We start from the raw sequence: 19,690 nt of genomic DNA, 5'->3' as shown, positions 1-19,690 counted from the left end.
GTAATCGTCTTGTAAATCGGTCGGTGTCCAATGGTATCGTTCGAGCTGCGCTCTTCCGGCACCTCAGCTAGGCACCCTACCGAATAGGCTATGAACATGCGTAGCATGCCAATTGAGGTAGCAAGGGCGAATCGCTACACAGGGAATGTTGAAGTGCCTCTGTCCACGAGCACTCGAAGCGCTCGAAAGTTTCGCCGCAGGATTTTCCTCGTACGCCGCACATATAACAAACACATAAAAACACTTTCAGCAGGAGCTCTGACGGATACAGAAAAAGGCTTCTGTCAAACGTCACATGTGTGGCGTGAAACGAGAACGAGGTGAAAGAGGAGAGCCAACGTTTCGACAAGTGAACTTGTCTTTTTCAAGGCGACATATGCTTATGTCGCCTTGAAAAGTCGCCTTGAAAAATACAAGTCCACTTGTCTCCCGCTTGCTCCCGCTTTCACCTTGTTCTCGTTTTGCTCACCGTCATGAGTGTCCATCTCTCCCCTTGCCCAAGTTTTACATGTGCGGAGTAATATATATGCCGGTTCTACAGCGAAAAAGACCCATGTAATGAAATTGCGCGCGCGACGAGAATACTGGCGTACAAAATATAAAAATAAGAAAAACAGTGCACGCAGATAAAAAAAGAAAATAACAAAGTAAGTCAGCGGCTCACGAGGAATTGCTCAAGGTGAACAACGTCTATGATTTAAGAATACTGGCACACATAGAATGCTTATCTTTTTATCCTGGCAAGATTTTTTTTATTGCTGTGTAACCACTGTGCAACATTGTTGCTACTCTCGTTTATACCCACGCACATATCCGTTATGGGGGAACATATGTTCGTAGAGGGCTCGCCAATGTTCTCACCCCTGTGGTGCCCGCAGAGTCACGCAAAAAGACTCGCTCATAGTAGCCCGAATAGTGAAATGCACATAGATGCGCAAGAACAACTGTGCGCGCACTATCGCATGGAGACAGCTCAACGAAAACGCAGTGCTGCCGTCGCGAGTGAAGTCCTCAGCAGAAGTGATGTCACTAAGGAAAGAGCAGAAGTTTGCGAGAGTGAAACCACACAGTTTCGACGTCGGCGCTTCGTTACGCACGTCCGCTGTAAAGGTTATTGTGGCTAGGGTCGCGTTCGAGGCATGGAATCCATCAAGCCCATCGGCTACGACATCATGTTGTAGAAAATGAAGGAGCAAGGGTTTATTTAGCTTATTTACACGGCTCCAGTGCGGAAGCCCACACCGTGCTGGATGCAAGTTAACGTCTCAGTTCACATCAGGACCCTATGTCCTCACGCACGAGAAGTATCTGCTTTTAATCCTGTCGTCTTCCCTAGGCGAGTCAAATAGGGAATCTAAAGATTGTCCAGCAGCATATCACCATCGTCGACTTCGTTGCGATACTACGCCTATGCTATCCATAACCCGCAGTAACTCCCCTTCGTAGAAACTGTTTTGGAATTTGTCGAAGAAAGAAATCATGCGGCGACGCTTGGTTCATTCGTCGTTGCCCAGCGCATTCTTTGATCAGCCTGCAAGGTGAGCGCCTTTCGTAGAATCCTGCAACAGACGGTTTACACGCTGTCTTGACGGCTGGATAAGTGCCGATTGATGGGTGGGGACTTGACTCGTCTAATTAACGGCGCCTATCCATTCCCGTTGTCGTGGTTCCCTCCCGTTCATCCTTTTCTCCGGGTTCCAGGTAATGGTGTGGTGAGCGCTTGTAGCCGTTGTCCACGCTGCGCTGGCACACCTGGTTAGGAGGTGCGGTTGTTTGACACGTGGCAAACGTTCAATTAACACCCTTGGTGGCGTTGGGACGTAACAAGGTGTCACTGGCCAGCATCACTTGCTGCTGTTCTGCCCGGCTCCAGGAGCTCCGTCCCTATTTCCTTTCGAATTTCCTCCGAGTAATGGTCCGCCTTTGTCGGCGATACTTGCTTCCTGCCGTTGAGTAGTTTTATGAGCCAGACAACCACCATCAAACCGTTGACGATGGCTGTGGAGTGAAGGAGACCGCTGTAGGATCCATGCCTGTCTCGGAAGTAGCCTGCAAATAGGAGAATCACGTAAAGTTGCGTTAACATCTGTGCAAAAGAACGAACCATGTGTTTTTTTTTCTTTTATATTTTATGAATGCTTGATTTACATTAAGCGAAATATGAACGAAATTAAAGGTGAGACAAAATAGTGCGCGCGGAAACGATCACCACATTCCTAAATTTATCGCCATCCAAGAAATTTTATAGCTTTTTTTATTTACCTTTACCTTTACAAGGAGAGAATATTCAATATGCCTAGTGACGTGGCAAAATTCAGCGCGCCCGCTCTCTCGCCTGAGTAACAGTTGTGCAGCACCTGTATGTTCTACGTCCTGTGCTGCTCGGCTATCGCCACCGTGTGGCTATTCATGACTTCAAAATGCGGTAGCCGCCTTCATCATCAGCAAACGTCCCTGTGGCTTCGCGGATGAACGTAGCAACTCTCGCTGGATTTTAATGCGATAGCGTTAAGGGCGCCGTGTCGCAGAAAATCTGGTGTCGGCGAGCGAAAATGTCCCTATATATTTAAGTATATCTATATGCCACGTCTTGCTACATCACATGCCACACCATTCTGTCCCTACAGTTGCTCATACCTTGTTTAACATTTTTGACAAAGTTGTTCCCCGGTATTTTGTGGTGTTCTCAAATATTGAGAACTTCAGTGCTTACAACCCGCCGAGGTTGCTTAGTGGCTATGGTGTTGGGCTGCTAAGCACAAGATCGCGGGATATATTCCCAGCCACGGTGTCCGCGTTTGGATAGGGGCGAAATACGAAAACACCCGTGTACTAAGATATAGGCGCTCGTTAAAGAACCCCAAGTGCCCCAAATTTTCTTAATTCCCCATTACGGCGTACCTCATAATCAGATCATGGTTCTTGCACGTAAAAGCTCACAATTCAATTCTCTGCTTACCGACGCCCCTACTCAGTGGACAGTGCAATACCAAGCATGGAGCAATATCCCGCCTGACCACGCGTTTGCAAGTTTTTGCAAACGCGTGGTCAGGTAGACTATACGGGGCGATCATTTCCAGGGTTTTAGGGAAATTTTCAAACTCGCCTATTGCATAGTACATAATTCTAGTCCTTTAGATTGACTATTGAGAGAGGGAGACATTACTAGCACGAGAAATCGAAACACACATTCAAGTATTTATTAAAAAGTCACTAATCTACTTCTCAACTAATTACCTTACGGTACTTATCGCAATTTAGAACTTGTAACCGGTGAGTTTGCAAGGCGTATGTATTTACAATGAATTTCCAGAATCAGACCACTTTGGAAATATTCGTTTTTATTATGAAGTTACTTCATGAATTTCCGTAAATCAAATGAATATGCGGTTGGATTTTTTGTGCTAGGGAAGCCCGCCTCTTCGAATAATACTGCTCAAAGACTGTGCTATCGGCCACAGCTTCTTGAAAACTCCATAAAATTTTAAATTGATCACCCTGTATAGTGCGACGTCTCATAACGAGAGCCCAAAATGAAGAAACGCGCGGAAACTATCTGCAAAGCGTAAGTACGAAACACAAATGCACGCGGCGATTCCACAGCGCGCCGCGTGGTAAACCACATGCAGCGTGAGGTTAAGGTCCAAACTAGCTCAATCCGGTCTCCCGTTGCACCCGCGACTGGCTGCGTGCGGACCGGTGCGGACGCCCGCAAGACAGATCGTGTCGCAAAGTTTGGTGTACGCTGGACCTGCACGAGCGGATCGCGCTCGCACTCCGTCCGGACCGCGCGGTCTGCTGACAGCCGACAACCGATCGGCGGAGAAAAGGTGCCGAAGGTCGGCCAACTATTTCTAACAGCAAATGACACTGGCATATTTCTGTAGATGTGAGTTCAAGTTTGCGCGTCATGGTGAAAAGCGTTCACATTTTGTTTATGCAGCCACATGTGTTGCATTGGCGCGGTCATCCTTGTTCGAAACACTGCACAGTAGTCTTATACGCCTTACCTTTAAAAAATGCATAGCAATATTATGTCGCAACGTGCGACGCATTCTTGGACGATCACTTTCAGTGCGCTTTGCTTTGTCTGGTTGAGCAAAAGCTCTCGAATTATGCAACCTGCCGCGTTCCAGGCGACGCGAAAGTGAGAGTATCGCCGAAAGTGATAGTTCTGAATATCCCCTTATATCGCTATGTATACTCGACTGTGTTAGGCGCGATGGCGCAGTTCCTGTAGTGGTGCTGTATATTGTATGCTAGTATATCCACCTTCTCTATCACTATCGAGGAAGGAAATAGGATGGACACATTAGGACTCTCCCGCGCTCTTAATGCGCGCGTGGCCTTCCTATTTTTCGCAATTGCCTCCTGCACAATTTCATCGTGATCGTTCCTTGTTTTTCTGTTTTGTCGAGTCTCATACATGTCCTACTTTCATGAAATAAAGCCATTTGGAAGTCTTCTCTTCGTGTGCCTCTATGTTTCAATGCATGTCTTGCCTTAATTCCCTGCACGGTTTAACATTTTTCTGAATCTATGAACCGACTAGCCCAACAACATGTCTTAATGCTAGTATAGAGTCTAGCATATATCTAGGCCCTATCGCGCCAGTGAAAGCTTGCAAGAACGCGAATGACGCACAAAAATGTCGCGGAATACAGCTGCCAAGGTCAGGTCACCCTTGTTTACCACTGAACACGCATGTGAGGTTGCGAGTACAGCTTGCTGATTTGCTTGTATTTGTTTGTTGATTATTTTTTTTCACTCTGCCAATATAGAAAATGTACTTAAAACGCTTTGATGCATGAAATGCGTTTTCCTTTTTTACTCATATAAATCCACCAAATACGAAAGACGGCATAAAGCATGCGTTTTAAAAATTTAATGCTTCCTTCTTGTGAATTTTCTAAGCAAAATACAGCCTTGACTGAAGTAGAAAAATGAAAGATGCCTTCAGCCATGCATGAAGTGATTAGCATGTGTAAAAATGGTGCGCATAATGGTTAACCTCATGCAGCAACGAAGTGAAGGTTAAGCAGTGTGAGTGTACAATTCATTATGACTAGCGTAAAAAAATAAATTGTGGGGTTTTACGTGCCAAACCCACTCTCTGATCACGAGGCACGCCGTAGTGGGGGACTCCGGAAATTTCGACCACCTGGGGTTCTTTAACGTGCTATGACTAGCGTAAAAGCAATATGTAGGTATAATGGTCACCTTATGCAGAGGTAGTGATCAGATGTTTTCAAGGTGAATATTTATATGAAAGCAGATATAACCTTATGTCGCTCACAAATCAAATTATTTCGAATTAAACCAAATATTTACATTCTTTCTTGCTGGCCTGGGTGGCCAATCTGTTGCCCTTGTACTGCTTAGTCGTTCCTAAATGATCTGTTCTGGCCATATGCAGGCTCTCATCGTCGCCAGGACCAGACGGCTTCACCTACGCTGCTTTATGCCACCTAGGTAAAGACAGCCGAGGTAGACTTCTGGAATGTTAAAACCAGTCATGGAATGATAGCGTCCTTCCTGAGCGGTTGAAGTCCAGCCGCTTGATACCACTCCTGAAGCCTGGAAAGTCGCCACTTGACCTAGCGTCATACCGACCCACTGCGCTGTCCAGCTGTGCTGTGAAGGTAATGGAAAGAATGGTTCTCACACACCTAGAGCGGTATCTTGAGCGACACAATGTATACCCCGAGGCCATGGCTGGGTTTAGAAGAGGCCGTTCCTCTATTGACAACAGTCATCCACCTGGTGACGTCTGCACAACAAGAAAACCACTGCAAGCGTATATCGGTTGCACTTTTCCTTGATGTGAAAAGCGCCTATGATAACGTAACACATGAAGCCCTCCTTGATGCCCTGGAAAATAAAAGAATTGGTGGACGCATGCTTCAGTGGATTTGGAGCTATCTATTCAAAAGATCCTTCTTTGTGCAGAGTCCAGATGGCGGGAGCGCTGACCATTACACTTACCGTGGCGTTCCGCAGGGTGGGGTTGTTAGCCCCACTTTGTTCAACCTTGCAATCCTTGGACTTGCCGACGTTCTACCACACACAGTGAGTCTTTCCATATATGCTGACGACATATGCATATTGGCCTCGGCTGTTACACGTCTCCAGGTTCGTGCATGGCTCCAAAAAGCAGTGGCCCTAACATCATCGTACCTGAGTGCTCAAGGTCTCAGCATTTCGACCGAGAAGTGCGCCTTAGTCGCTTTTACGCCAAGCCCGTGACCTGGTACCTCATTTCTATTGACCACCAAACAATTTCATGCGCAAAACCTCACCGATTCCTAGACGTTATTATCGACAGAGACCTTTCATGGAGCCCGCACATCTCATACTTGAAGAAGAGGCTCACTTCTATCGCCCACCTACTAAGGTTTCTTTCTGGTGAAACGTGGAGAATCCATGAGAGAAACATCCATGGCATCTATGCTTCAACTATACAGGACGTTCTTCCTAGGATACTTGCGATACACCACACCCGTGCTGCCCAATGCTAACAAAACTAACATCTATGTACTACAGAGCATTCAAAGTCAAGCCCTTCGAACACGTACCTACAGTCTTCATCATAACAAATATCTTCATCTGTACATATGTCATGTCATATAATACGTGACTTTCTTTTTCTTGTTATTGTGGTTTCAATTTTGTTTGCTTTATGTACTCGCGCTATGTACGTTATTTCGCGCAAGTGTTACATCGCCTTTTATGTTAGGGTGAAATGTACTTTTCATTCCTTTCCCGATAACTCTTTGTATTGATTTAGCGTTTTTTAACACTGTTTTGGAAGCATGTGATCATTACAAACATTTTTGACTCACATTTTTTAGCGCTCATATATCTGTTTTCTCTTGTCATTTGTTCAATGACGCCCCCCTTACTCAATGCTCCCCTTGGGGCCTGTAAAGTACTTTGAAATAAATAAATGTCTGGGGCTTCCTCGAAGTGCTCCAACCGTAGCAACAATTGCCACCACGAGAGACCACCCACTGGTGACCTATATAGCTATCGATGCCCTCCGGGCACATGTTCGCTATATATGCAGAGTCTTTGACCACCATCTCGCTCGCTTGCCTGAGAAAAGACCCAAGGCAGCGTTCTCCTGATCAGTTGCGTCTAACCTGCACTCTTTGTCATTGAGGCACTCACCCGCAACAAGAACGCCATCCCCTTTGTGGTGCTTCAGAAAGCCCCCTGTGTACCTTGCTGTTCCAGAAATAGTGAAGAAAGCTAGCTTGACCGCCGCGGCTCTCAAGCAGATCACATTGGAACTTTTGCATTGTTCATGCGCTAACCGAATCCATGTTTACACCGACGGTTCCGTCTCGGAAAATTCGACGGGCGCCATTGTTACACCATCTCAATCGGTCGTTACCAAGTTTCAGACTGCTCACGTAACGACATCTAGAGGTTCCGAACTGGCCGCTGTTAGCGCTGCTGTCGAATACATTGAAAAAGAACCGCCCAGCAAATGGGCAATACCACGATAAGTTACTGGCATACACCACAGAACTCAAGTGTAGTTTATACAGCCTCGACCCATCACTGAAGCTTAAATTGCCAGCAAACCTTTCACGACGTGAAGCAACACTGCTGTGTCGGCTGTGGGTAGGAGTAGCATTCAACAACTCTTACAGCTACGTATTGGAATGGCGGAATCGCCAGTGTGCGCTAAGTGCAAGTGTGAAGAGACCATCAGTAATCTTCTGTGCCACTGTTCTCGCTTTTACAACCAACGTCAGACTCTCCAGTGTGTCTTGAATGAACTGGATGACAGGCCATTTACAGAAGCACAGATCTTGGGGGCCTAGCCTCACAATTCATTAGCCCAGAAAGCAGTTCGAGCGCTTCTTCACTACCTGAAGGCAACAGACTTGAGTTCCCAACTATAGATAACCTACACCTAACTTAGTGCATGTGAAAGTGTGGTATAGACTCATGTTTTCTCTCTTTCACTCGCCGTTCGCCTCCCCCGTGTAGGGTAGCAAACTGGACTCAGTCTGGTTAACCTCCCTGCCTTTCCTTCTTCACTTCTCTCTCTCTCTCTCTCTCTCTCTCTCTCTCTCTCTCTCTAAATGATCAGTTAAAGAATGTTCGATACATTACCAAAGCGCACAAAAATTAAGCAGTACCCATGACAGCTATGTTGTCTCTATCCGCCATGGCAACAAACAAGGATGACCTACTGAGACCGTTCGATGTTGTCACGATCAAACGTGCGGGTTCTATTTGTAAGCTCTACTCAGATTAGTTGTGTGGGTTGGGCATGGGCTGCGTGTAGTTTAGGTTGTAGTAACGTTGCCCACTAATATGCGCCCACATTTTAAGAAAATGTAAAAAATTCATGGCGTTAGGAACAGCTGGCCAGTACCTGTGTTTCATCTGAAAGGAAACCATGGTTATCAAGTGACTAAGTTTGGCAGTGTTTAATGATTTCACATTGTGTCAAAGATATTGATGTAGTAAGTGGTTTTGTGTTTACCGCCCTTAATTAGTAGCTGCTTTAAGAGGCACATGACAATCGAAGTGACGCTCACTTGGTGCAACAGAGGGCAGCACAAGAAAGTGAGGAAGCATTTGTTGCCGATATTTCATTTCACAACGAACAAAGGAATAGTTCCTTCGGTTCAGCTTTGTGAATAATGAGCAATGTGTTTTCTGTAAAACCGCAACACTGGTGCGTTCTATTATGTTGTCACTACTCTAGTAGCGTAATAAATAGTACCTCATGGACACTGTTAGGCATAGTTGAGAAATTTGCAGTCAGGAGGCCACAGTGGCTCAGCCTTTGTGCGAAGCATAAAATTATTCTGCAAGGAAACATGCATAGTGGCAAATTGGGTACACATCCATATGCAATATTAAAATCCTCACACAACAAATAATCTTTCATTCCTTCCCGCATTTCTCACCATTGCACAAACTTCATCGCAGTGCTGTCTGTGTGGAGCAAATCAACCTGACAAATCAAAGTTAAGGGAATTCAGTACACTGAATTCAACAGTACATGTGGCATGGTAATGTAATCCTCCTACATATGGCTAGCCTTAGTATCAGCCGCTTTCTTTATTAGTTGTTCACTGTTACGCCTGCACAATACGAAACCACTAGGCACAGCTGCATTCCTGCAGGCAGGCTAGAATAGCTTGGCTATGCACAAACATCCCTTGCCATGACTCTGAAAAGGATGTGATGCACATTTGATGTCAGTATACGCTTATAAGCATAACTGTGTCGCATTCAAGAAAGCCTTTGAAATGTAAGGGCTTATGGTCTGCTTTGCTGATGGGACATTTCACATTCATGCTGCAAGACCACATCCATGGACATGAAAGGCACGACCCAGATACTTGTGTTGTGACCTCCTATTCTCAACGGAGACAATTTTGTTTGGTTAGTAACTATAAATATGTTGGAAAATCTTCAAATCCGAAACTACTGTATTAAACGGGGACACTACGGAAAGCCACATAACACTCAAATTTACGCATTTTTATGGCCTATCAGCAGTGGCGTAGCTAGGTCGTATGGCACCCGGGGCCCTTAGCTCTTCTGTCAACCCCCCCCCCCCCCCCCCCCCCCCGTTGTAGTCGAGGAAGGCGAGGCTATCAACAATGTTTAGGTGTCTTGAGACATGTATGACACCCCCCCCCCCCTACTGGCCCCATGCACCCGGGGCCCACGGCCCCCCGGCCCCCCCTGTTGCTACGCCACTGCCTATCAGGTCTTTGTGGCGCAGGTTATATATATATATATACATATATATATTGGGAGAGAGAGAGAATGAAGCGCGAGAGGCTCGATGTTTATTAAGCATATCTAAGAAGCTAACAAAGATTGACTAAATGTATTAAAGACATTATTAATTACTGGAAATGAACGTGGATGAAAAAACAACTTGTCGCAGGTGGGAACAATTCCACGTCTTCGCATTAAGCGTGCGATGCTCTACTAATTGAGCTACCGCTACTCAATATGTATATATATATAACATGCAATGTTTGCAGCTGAAAACGGCGCCCATTTCCCGTTTAGAACTCAGAACTGTCAGTGCGAGATAATTTAAGGAGTCAGACATACCAATGGTTACTGGTTCAATGCTCTGCAGGGTGATGCCTATGTTAGATGCAACCTCAGTAAGGAATTCATAATGGACTTCTACATTTAACATCTGTTTTGCACCTCTTATTTGATATTCTGCCCTCGGACAAAGAGAAATATCCAGACTGGAACACTCCGCGTCTCAAGCTGATACTGCTGCCACTAAGCCACCCGAATAAAACGAAAGGCTGCAAAATTCTTTCATTCTGGTGTTTTCTCATACTATGTTGGTGAAGCAGCGCACTGACTAGGACAAGACGGTTTTTCCACGTGTTTTCGTGCATCATACGAGATCCCTAGTTTGTTTCTGCGGTGTCCTCGGTGAGTTAAACAAAGTATCATATTTATATCTGGGGAAGACTGGACCAAGGTATCGGCAAAATGTAGGCAATCTTCCAAGTGAGTGTGTGAAATGTCCTTTTTTCAAAAGAATGCTTATGTAAGTGGTTCACAGCGTTGTTAGTCTGTTCTACGAGAGGTGTAATATAGGACAGCTGCGCTGGCATAATTACAACTACAAATGAGAGCAAATTTTGTGAACATAGGCGGAACAATACGCAAACCTTATGTGCAATGCTAAATGAGTGTTGATCAAATAAAGCCTAAAAAAACTGTAAGCATGCATTCTAAATCACCACGTTGCTGTTAGTAGATAGGCTTCACTATGTCTGAAGAGAAATCTGCCTTTCAGGTATTTTATACTTAGAAGGAATAGGCAGCACTTTAAGAGCAATGTGTCATGAAATTTTATCGTTTCTGGCTTATTTAGAATAGTTACGTATAATTATTGAAGCTTAATTTGTTTTCTTTTTACTTTTTCATGCGTGATATATAAGATTCGCCTGGTGGGCTCACTGCACTAAGCGAGGCAGATTCTTTATGTTTGGTGACTGTAAGGACAAGGTAATGGGTGATGTGTATATAGTCAGAGTTCGAAATGGATGGATAATTGGGGTTTTCCCGATAAATTACGTGTGTAAGCAGCCTAGAATGTTATGAGCCTGCCTAACGAGCGGGGTAGAATTGAGCCCGCTGCCGAGGCAGAAGCACAAACGCCACCAAGGCAGGATTTAGCGAAAATTGGTGGCACGCAAGGAAACTATCTGTGGAAATTTAAATACGATTGGATGAAACACAGCCCTTGTAGAAAGAATTCTTATTGAAATGTTGGAGGGTGCGATATGGCCGCTTTCAGCTATGCTTCCAATTGTTCCGACATAGCTGTTGGTTACAACAGGGTTATAGTTCGTGAAAAGGGAAAAGGGGTCATGGCAAGTCAAGTGCGCGACAAAATTTTTCCATTCGTCGTACAGTTAGAAGTGTTACACATAATTACTGAGCTATCATTTTCCCCCCATTTTCATTCGTAAAAATACCTTCCTAGTTGGTTTCAGAGATATCCTCGGTGAACTAAACAAAAATATTCTGTTTATAAATGGCGCAAATAAACCGGTAGTATTGGCAATATTGACACGTGTCCTTGTTTGTCTTTATCGGGCGACACGTTTCACCGCCTAACAAATGTTATCGTATAGCGCAGGACGCGCCTGCATGTATCGGAAGTTTCTGGAATGTTATCGATGCTTCCATCCGCTGTCTGTTACCGAGCCTTGTGTAATCTGATCGCATGTGTGCGCAACGCGAATAGTGTAGAACTTTGTAGAAGGCACGCGGGCCCAGCGATTACTCTGGAACATTCGACGACTGATGTATGAAAGCGGACGCGCTTGACCCGCTGATCAGATTTTCGATGATCGCCGACCGTGTTCACCGCTATCGTTGTGCTATAAGTGTAGCCTATTTTTGTCGGCACAGGTTCGCCCAATAAAAGTTGGTTTTGTCTTTCACAGTATTGCCACTGTGTTCTTCAACGTCACCACCACGTGACATCTGGTGGAGGTGCTGGGTATGGACCCTGATACGCCGACGAGGACCGAGTGAGAAACTATTGAGATGCTATTTCGGACTCTACAAGGTCATCCGACGTATTGGCGCACTGGACTATGACGTCGTGCCAGACGGCATTTCGCTTTCACAGTGGCGCCGCGCACGATCTAAAGTGGTCCACGTGGTGTATCTTAAACCAATTTACGTACGCTGACGAACTTTCCTTATTTTGTTATTTCTTTACTACGAGTGCTTTTCTTTGCTACTTTCCTTTGTTTGCAGCATCCGGTAGATGGATGCTGCAAACAATAGTGGTATTGACACGTGTACTTGTTTGTCTTTATCAGGCGACACGTTTCATCATCATCATCATCAGCCTGGTTACGCCCACTGCAGGGCAAAGGCCTCTCCCATACTTCTCCAACAACCCCCGTCATGTACTAATTGTGGCCATGCCATGCCTGCAAACTTCTTAATTTCCTCCGCCCACCTAACTTTCTGCCGCCCCCTGCTACGCTTCCCTTTCCTTGGGATCCAGTCCGTAACCCTTAATGACCATCGGTTATCTTCCCTCCTCATTAAATGTCCTGCCCATGCCCATTTCTTTTTCTTGATTTCAACTAAGATGTCATTAACTCGCGTTTGTTCCCTCACCCAATCTGCTCTTTTCTTATCCCTTAACGTTACACGTATCATTCTTCTTTCCATAGCTCGTTGCGTCGTCCTCAATTTGAGTAGAACCCTTTTCGTAAGCCTCCAGGTTTCTGCCCCGTAGGTGAGTACTGGTAAGACACAGCTATTATATACTTTTCTCTTGAGGGATAATGGCAACCTGCTGTTCATGATCCGAGAATGCCTGCCAAACGCACTCCAGCCCATTCTTATTCTTCTGATTATTTCAGTCTCATGACCCGGATCCGCGGTCACTGCCTGCCCGAAGTAGATGTATTCCCTTACCACTTCCAGTGCCTCGCTACCCATCGCAAACAGCTGAACAGCTGTTTGCTGCAGATAACCTATTCGGAGCCACGTGCGCCTCTCCGCGCATGCGTCGATGGTCCCTCTTTTCTTCTTTCTCTCTTTTCTGTTCTATATGTATTTCCGAGCTGGAAATGAAGCGTCGTCTTTTTGCTCGGCGGATCGGCCTGGATTTCATCGCGTAGCTGCCGGCCTTTGGCCGGTAGAACGTAACAGTGGCGACGAGGATTCTTCTGCAGCAAGGAAGCCAAGCAGAAGGAGCCCACCACCGACTTCGGCACACAGGCTACCGGAATTTGAAGACGATAAAGATAAGTGGCAGGCGTACTTAGTCAAGGTTGAAGCCTATTTTGAAGGGAATGATGTGAAGGACGATGCCAAGCAAAGAACCCTGCTGGTAGCTGCGCTTGGAACAAGGACAATAGAAATTTTGAACGGAAAGGTAGCCCCGCGGAAGCCGAACTCCGTGACCTAAAAAGAAGTTGTGCAGACGTTAAACAGCTACTACGACCCGGTACCGAATGAAATTTCTGAAAGTTTCAAGTTCTTCCATCGCTGCCAGCAAGAAGGGGAATCTGTACATGCATTCATAGTGGCAATACGACAGATGGCACACAACTGCAATTTTGGAACTATGCTGGACAGAATGATAAGGGACCGTATTCTGTGCGGCGTCAGATCCAACAATGTGCAGAAGCAGCTGCTAGCGAAGAAAGATCTGAATCTTGAAGAAGCCGAGGCGCTTGCCGCAGAGAGCGCTGAACGCGATTCGCAAGGTATTGTTACGGATCAAGAACAAGCAAGATTGCTAAAGCTCTCTTGTCAATACGAATCGCGCGCGAAGTCGCAAGGCGTGGAACAATGCAAATGTTGCGTTAAGCCTGGTCACAAGGCCAATGCTTGTCTACTAATAAAGCGCAAATGTTACAAGTGTGCACGGCCAGAGTATTTAGCGAGAATGTGTGCGGCAAATGAAACAAGCAAAATGGTAGCAGTAACTGCTCAGGCGACGGAAACCGAAGAGTGATAGCAGCACGTCACAAATCTGGTCCTTGACCACCACGCGCTCTCTCATACTGCCCATCAGGAAATCTTTTGCGTGGAATGGCATCGAAATAACGATTCATATCGATACCGGCTCCCCTGTTTGTGTCATCCCCAAGAACATTTCCAAATTGCACTCTCACCGATGGCCGCAGCTGGAAAAGGCGGAAGCGCAGCTTTCGTGCTATCTCGGAAAGTTGCCGCTTCTGGGTGCACTGACAATGCCAGTTTCTTATGGAGGTACAGCAGTGCAATGCAGTCTGACAGTTTTAGACTGCAATGGCCCCTGTCTACGCCGTCGGGAACTGCTGAAAAAATTAACAGACGAAAGCATTCAGGTGCTGAGCGTGTAATCGACGGCTCCTGTGCCAAAACAAGTTTTGGAGGACGTACCGACACTGCTCCAGCAACGCTCCAACCTTTTCACTGAAGGCGCTGGTCTCTTGACAGGCCCGCCCGCCCGATTGCACATCAAGGCCGGAGCAAACCCCAAGTTCTTCAAGGCAAGGAAAATTCCTTTTGCACTTCGTGATCAAGTGTCTAAGGAGCTTAACAGATTAGTCTCAGGTGGTATAACATTTCCAGTCCCTCATTCCGAATGGGCAACGCCCATCGTGCTAGTTTTGCAGAAGGACGGAACAGTGCGCATTTGTGGCGGCTTCAAGGTTGCACTAAACCCTGTGAGCGACGTTGAGCAGTACCCCTTGCCTGTCATAGACTATATTTTTGTAAACCTGTGTGCGGGAAAAAAATTCAGTATTTTAGACCTTCGCGATGCTTACAATCAGGTCAAGCTAGATGAAGACTCGCGGAAATTAGCACTGATAAACACACGAAAACTGCTCTTTTGCTACAACAGGTTACCTGTTTGGCATCGCATCAGCTCCAGCGATATTCCAACGGAAAATTGAATCTGTGCTGCAAGGACCAAAAGGGACCCAGGCTTATCCAGATGACGTCCTGATAGCCGAGAGCAGCGATGCTGAAAACGTTAACCTGCAACTGGAAGCTGTGCTACAGCGTTTCCGGGAGAACGGTATCAAGCTTCGTTCCGACAAGTGAAAGTTTGGTGAACAATCAGTGACATATGTTAGCCATCGTATCGATGCTGAAGGGCTACACCCACTCGAGAAGCACGTGGATGCAATTAGGCTAGCCCCTTTACCGCGAAAGGTTGTTGAGTTGCGATCATTTGTGGGAATGGTTACATTTTACAATAAGTGTTTGCCAAATCTTTCCACTATACTTGCACCCTTGTACAGCCTTCTTAAAAAAAGGTGCAAAATGGCTTTGGCACGAAAAAGAAGCCGTGGCATTTCAGAACGCCAAGGATGCTTTGTGTTCAGCCCCAGTGCTGACGTACTTTAATCTGCAGCTGGAGTTGATGTTGGAATGCTACGCGTCGCCTTACGGTGTCGGTGCTGCCCTTTTCCATCGAACAAATGGTGAAGACAGGCCAATTGGTTTTCGATCACGAACGCCCACCTCAGCAGAGAGAAAATACTCCCAAACTGAGCGCGAGGCTTTAGACCTGGTATTTGGCGTGACACGGTTCCGCGATTACCTGTTGGGACGGGAGTTCACGCTTGTAACAACCACCGCCCCTTGTTGGGCCTTCTAGGACAGGATCGTCAAACTTCTGTCATGGCTGCCGCCGGAATTCAGCGCTGGGCGCTTTTGCTCGGGGCATACCAGTACAAGCTGATCTGTAAACCTGGCAAACAGATGCTAATTTCTGACGCTCTAAGCCGTTTGCCTCAATCGCTGCAGGAGCCGCTAGCGGAAACCGAAGATCTGATGGAAATGGTGCTTATCATAGACGAATGGGGCCAGCCAGTGGTTTCCGACCAACAGATTCAAGCACTTGCAGCAGCCGGCGGTTTTTTGCAGACGATATGCAGGTACGTGACTCAAAGGTGGCCGTCCGTCGTAGAAGATGAGTGCAGAGAAATGGCGGAATTCTGGAAAAGGCGACACGAGTTGTCTGTAGAGGAGGGGCTGTTGTACTGGGGCCATTGTGTGGTGATACCAAGTGAGGCACGTGAGAAACTGTTGAACATACTGCACGAGTCTCATCAGGGGGCGTCTACCATGAAGACAAGGGCGATGGCTAGATTTTGGTGGCCAGGTCTAGATCGAGACATTTGTAGAATGGTCTCACTGTCGAAGCTGCGTGCAGGCTTTGCCCATGCCACCTGCATGGAACCCCGTTAGCTGGCCGATTTCGTGAGAGGTGGTCACGGCTGCATGTCGACTACGCAGGGCCCATGGCAAGCAAGATGTTGTTGGTAATCGCCGACGCACACAGCCATTGGATAGAAGCCATTCCAGTATCTCGAGCGACTGCTAATGCAGCTGCCGATTGCATGCGAACCTTGTTTAGCAGGTTTGGGTTCCCCCGCACTATAGTTACGGATAACGGTACGCCCTTTTCCGGTTCAGAGTTTGCTGTATTTGTGCGGAAAAATGGAATCGAGCATATTCACACCCCGCCTCATCACCCTCAAAGCAATGGTCTCGCCGAACGGGCCTTGAGAACTATCAAGGAGGGCTTGACGAGAATGCCTGGTGTGGAGTTGGAAATTGCTTTGGCTAGGATTCTTTGTAACTACAGAAATTCGCAACAGGCTTCAAGGTTTTCACCGTTTGAACTTCTTCTTGGGTGCCGTTTGCGTACAAGGCTAGATGTGTCTTCCTCCCAGGAGCCACGAAAAGACCAAGAATCCAGCAGCTGATTCCGCCAGTTGGTACTTCGCCCCTGGAGATGCCGTCTATGTGCGCAACTACGGCATAGGAGAAAAGTGGACACCAGGCAAGGTAAAGTTGACGAGTGGTGCTCGTTTAGTCACTGTGGCTACTAAGGACGGTGTCGTTCGACGCCATGTCGACCAGATGCGGAAACGTTCATCACACAGACGGAAGCATAGAAATATCAAGTCCGGAGGAATCGCCTCCGACGACCTTAGGGGCACCGAAATACGAGGCTCAAGACCTTCCCGAAGGGCCTGTTCTTGACCTACGTCGGTCCACAAGAACCAGAAAGCCAGTGCAGCGCTACGGCTACTAGGGGAAAGGAATGCTGCAGATAACCTATTCGGAGCCACGTGCGCCTCTCCGCGCATGCGTTCATGGTCCCTCTTTCCTTCTTTCTCTTTTCTCTTCTATATATATTTCCGAGCTGGAAATAAAGCGTCGTCTTGTTGCTCTGCGAGTCGGCCTGGATTTCATCGCGTACCTGCCGCCCTTTGGCCGCTAGAACGCAACACTGTTAAACATTAATTTATTTTCTGCAGATTAATTTTTAGAACAACCTTCTGCTTTGTATCTCCAGGTCAGTGAGCATGCATTGCAATTAGTTCCCTGAGTTACTAGGCAAGGTACGCAAGCATGATCCGCGAATCGCAAGTTACTAAGGCATGCTCTATTACCTCCTATCCCCAATTCTTTCCCATCTAGGTCTCATAATATCTCCTGTGAACACGCTGTGAATAGCATTGGAGAGATCGTATCTCGCTGCCTGTCGCTAACAACCGTGAGATATAGACATCTTAATTGAAATCAAGAAAAAGAAATGAGCATGGACAGGACATGTAATACGGAGGGAAGATAACCGATAGTCATTAAGGTTTACTGACTGGGTTCCAAGGGAAGGGAAGCGTAGCAGGGGGCGGCAGAAAGATAGATGGGCCGATGAGATTAAGAAGTTTGGAGGGACAACATGGCCACAATTAGTACATGACCGGGGTAGTTGGATAAGTATGGGAGATGCCTTTGCCCTGCAGTGGGCGTAACCAGGCTGATGATGATGGTGATAATTACTTGTTCAATTGGTAAAATTGTTTGTAGCACGTGTTCATTCTTTATGTGCGCTGTCATTGTTATGTGCGCTCTGATGCCGCCCAGTAGCAGTCTACTGGGCGGGATCAGAGACCTATGTGAGGAACTGATTGCGTTTTGCCCCTGCATCATATCGAGATTTCATATTATTTTCAAGGATTTAACGCAAATTCAAATAATTTGCGGACCTCCCATGGTTCCCCATGTGCGATTGTGGAATAGTCTGTGTCTGTCAAATATAAAAAATAATTCTTCCGAATTAGATATTTGATCAAATTCTCTAATATTATAATAGATGAAAAGTGTCAATGAGAAAATTGTAGAGCAACATGAAAAACTCTCCATACAGTCTTCTGTTACCCAGTACGTAAAATTTTGCGTGAAAGAAGACCGCGAACACACGCAAAATAGAGGCGACTGGCCGTTCGAGGCACCTTGCATGTATTGGCGGGCTTCTTTCACGCTCGCAAAAACAGTTTTATGTAACCCGTATTCAGTAACAATCAATGCTGTATCGAGAGTCTTTCATGTTTCTCTACAATTTTCGTGTAAATATATCTTAGAAGATGATTATTAAGAGAAATTCTGTATTTAGGCGAAATGCAAGAGATAATCTGAGTATCTCCAAGTGACGGCTAATAACATTAAACATTATACCTTGGTTCGGTCCAGCTACGTGGCATTTGCACATCTTAATATTTTGGTGCATCATAGTTCAGGCACCCTGTATGTATGTATGTATGTATGTATGTATGTATGTATGTATGTATGTATGTATGTAGAGAGAGAGAAATTTATTTACAGAAAGGCAGAGAGGTCGGCCTGAGCTATAACTTGCTCTGGCCTGCTACTGTATGTATGTATGTATGTATGTATGTATGTATGTATGTATGTATGTATGTATGTATGTATGTATGTATGTATGTATATATATATATATATATATATATATATATATATATATATATATATAGAGAGAGAGAGAGAGAGAGTCCAATCGTTTGCTCGCCCTCACTCGAGAAATAGTACGTCACTGCATAAAGCCCGCCGTCATGCACAGCGTTCGCCGCGAGCGTTTCCCGGCAAATGTTACGGTTACATACGCTGCAGTTACTGGGAAGCGTGAGAAGCAGTCAGGCATCTTTGAATGCTATAGCGTTCCACTCTTAGAGGCTTAAGCTTAGGCTTCCTCCAAAATTTATATGCCAATCCTAGACAACAGTCATGGACTGGTGGAGCCGCATGGGATGACAGCGCTTTCGATACACGCGGCAGGCCGCACCTTTTTTTTCTTGTTATCCAGCGGACCTGGCATAACAACCAGCGCTTCGCGGTAAATACCAAATATTTGTGTCACGCGCGAAAGTAGGTCACCTTGGAGAGAGTAAGAGAGAGAGAGAGAAAGAGAGGGGGTGGCTTGAACGGACCAGATACGGCGATGCGACGCCGCGTGCAGACGCTCTTTGGTGGCCTGTGTTATCCGCGCGATCCTTGTCCGCGCAAACTCTCACCTCCATTCTAGCTGAAGTTGCATCGTCCCGGCGATCTAATCTGCTGCCGTCATCTGGATGCGCGCCGTTTCTACTTTATCTGGTCAATCGCGCCTCGCGAGCGTCCTCACCTAAATAGTATACATAGTACACCCTGACCCAGGCACAGTCAGAACGCAGGCGAGGGTTTGCGCGGGCAAGGAACGTGCGGGCAAAAGAGAAAAGTCATTTCACGGAAGGGTCTTGGACTAATATTTTCGCATCCCCACACGTAAGCAGTCATAAGTGTCTCCGCTGAATATTGTTCCTTCTCTGAGGCGGTGTTAATTATG

General features: G+C 46.3%; 1 protein-coding gene across 1 annotated transcript in view; it reads right to left on the bottom strand.

Annotated features, from left to right (window-relative positions):
* Positions 1 to 813: 813 nt before the first annotated feature.
* Positions 814 to 19,690, bottom strand: part of LOC142591240 (monocarboxylate transporter 12-like) — a 43,678-nt gene continuing 24,801 nt past the window's right edge. Inside the window, exon 4 of the mRNA XM_075703585.1 lies at positions 814 to 2,049. Within this exon, the coding sequence (XP_075559700.1) occupies positions 1,832 to 2,049 (218 nt within the window). The 3' untranslated portion in view covers positions 814 to 1,831. The remainder of the gene's footprint in view (positions 2,050 to 19,690) is intronic.

Source organism: Dermacentor variabilis, chromosome 8, assembly GCF_050947875.1.
Source record: "Dermacentor variabilis isolate Ectoservices chromosome 8, ASM5094787v1, whole genome shotgun sequence".
NCBI lineage: Eukaryota > Metazoa > Arthropoda > Arachnida > Ixodida > Ixodidae > Dermacentor > Dermacentor variabilis.
Note: the sequence above shows the minus strand (reverse complement) of the source record. Positions and strands in the feature narration are given on the sequence as shown.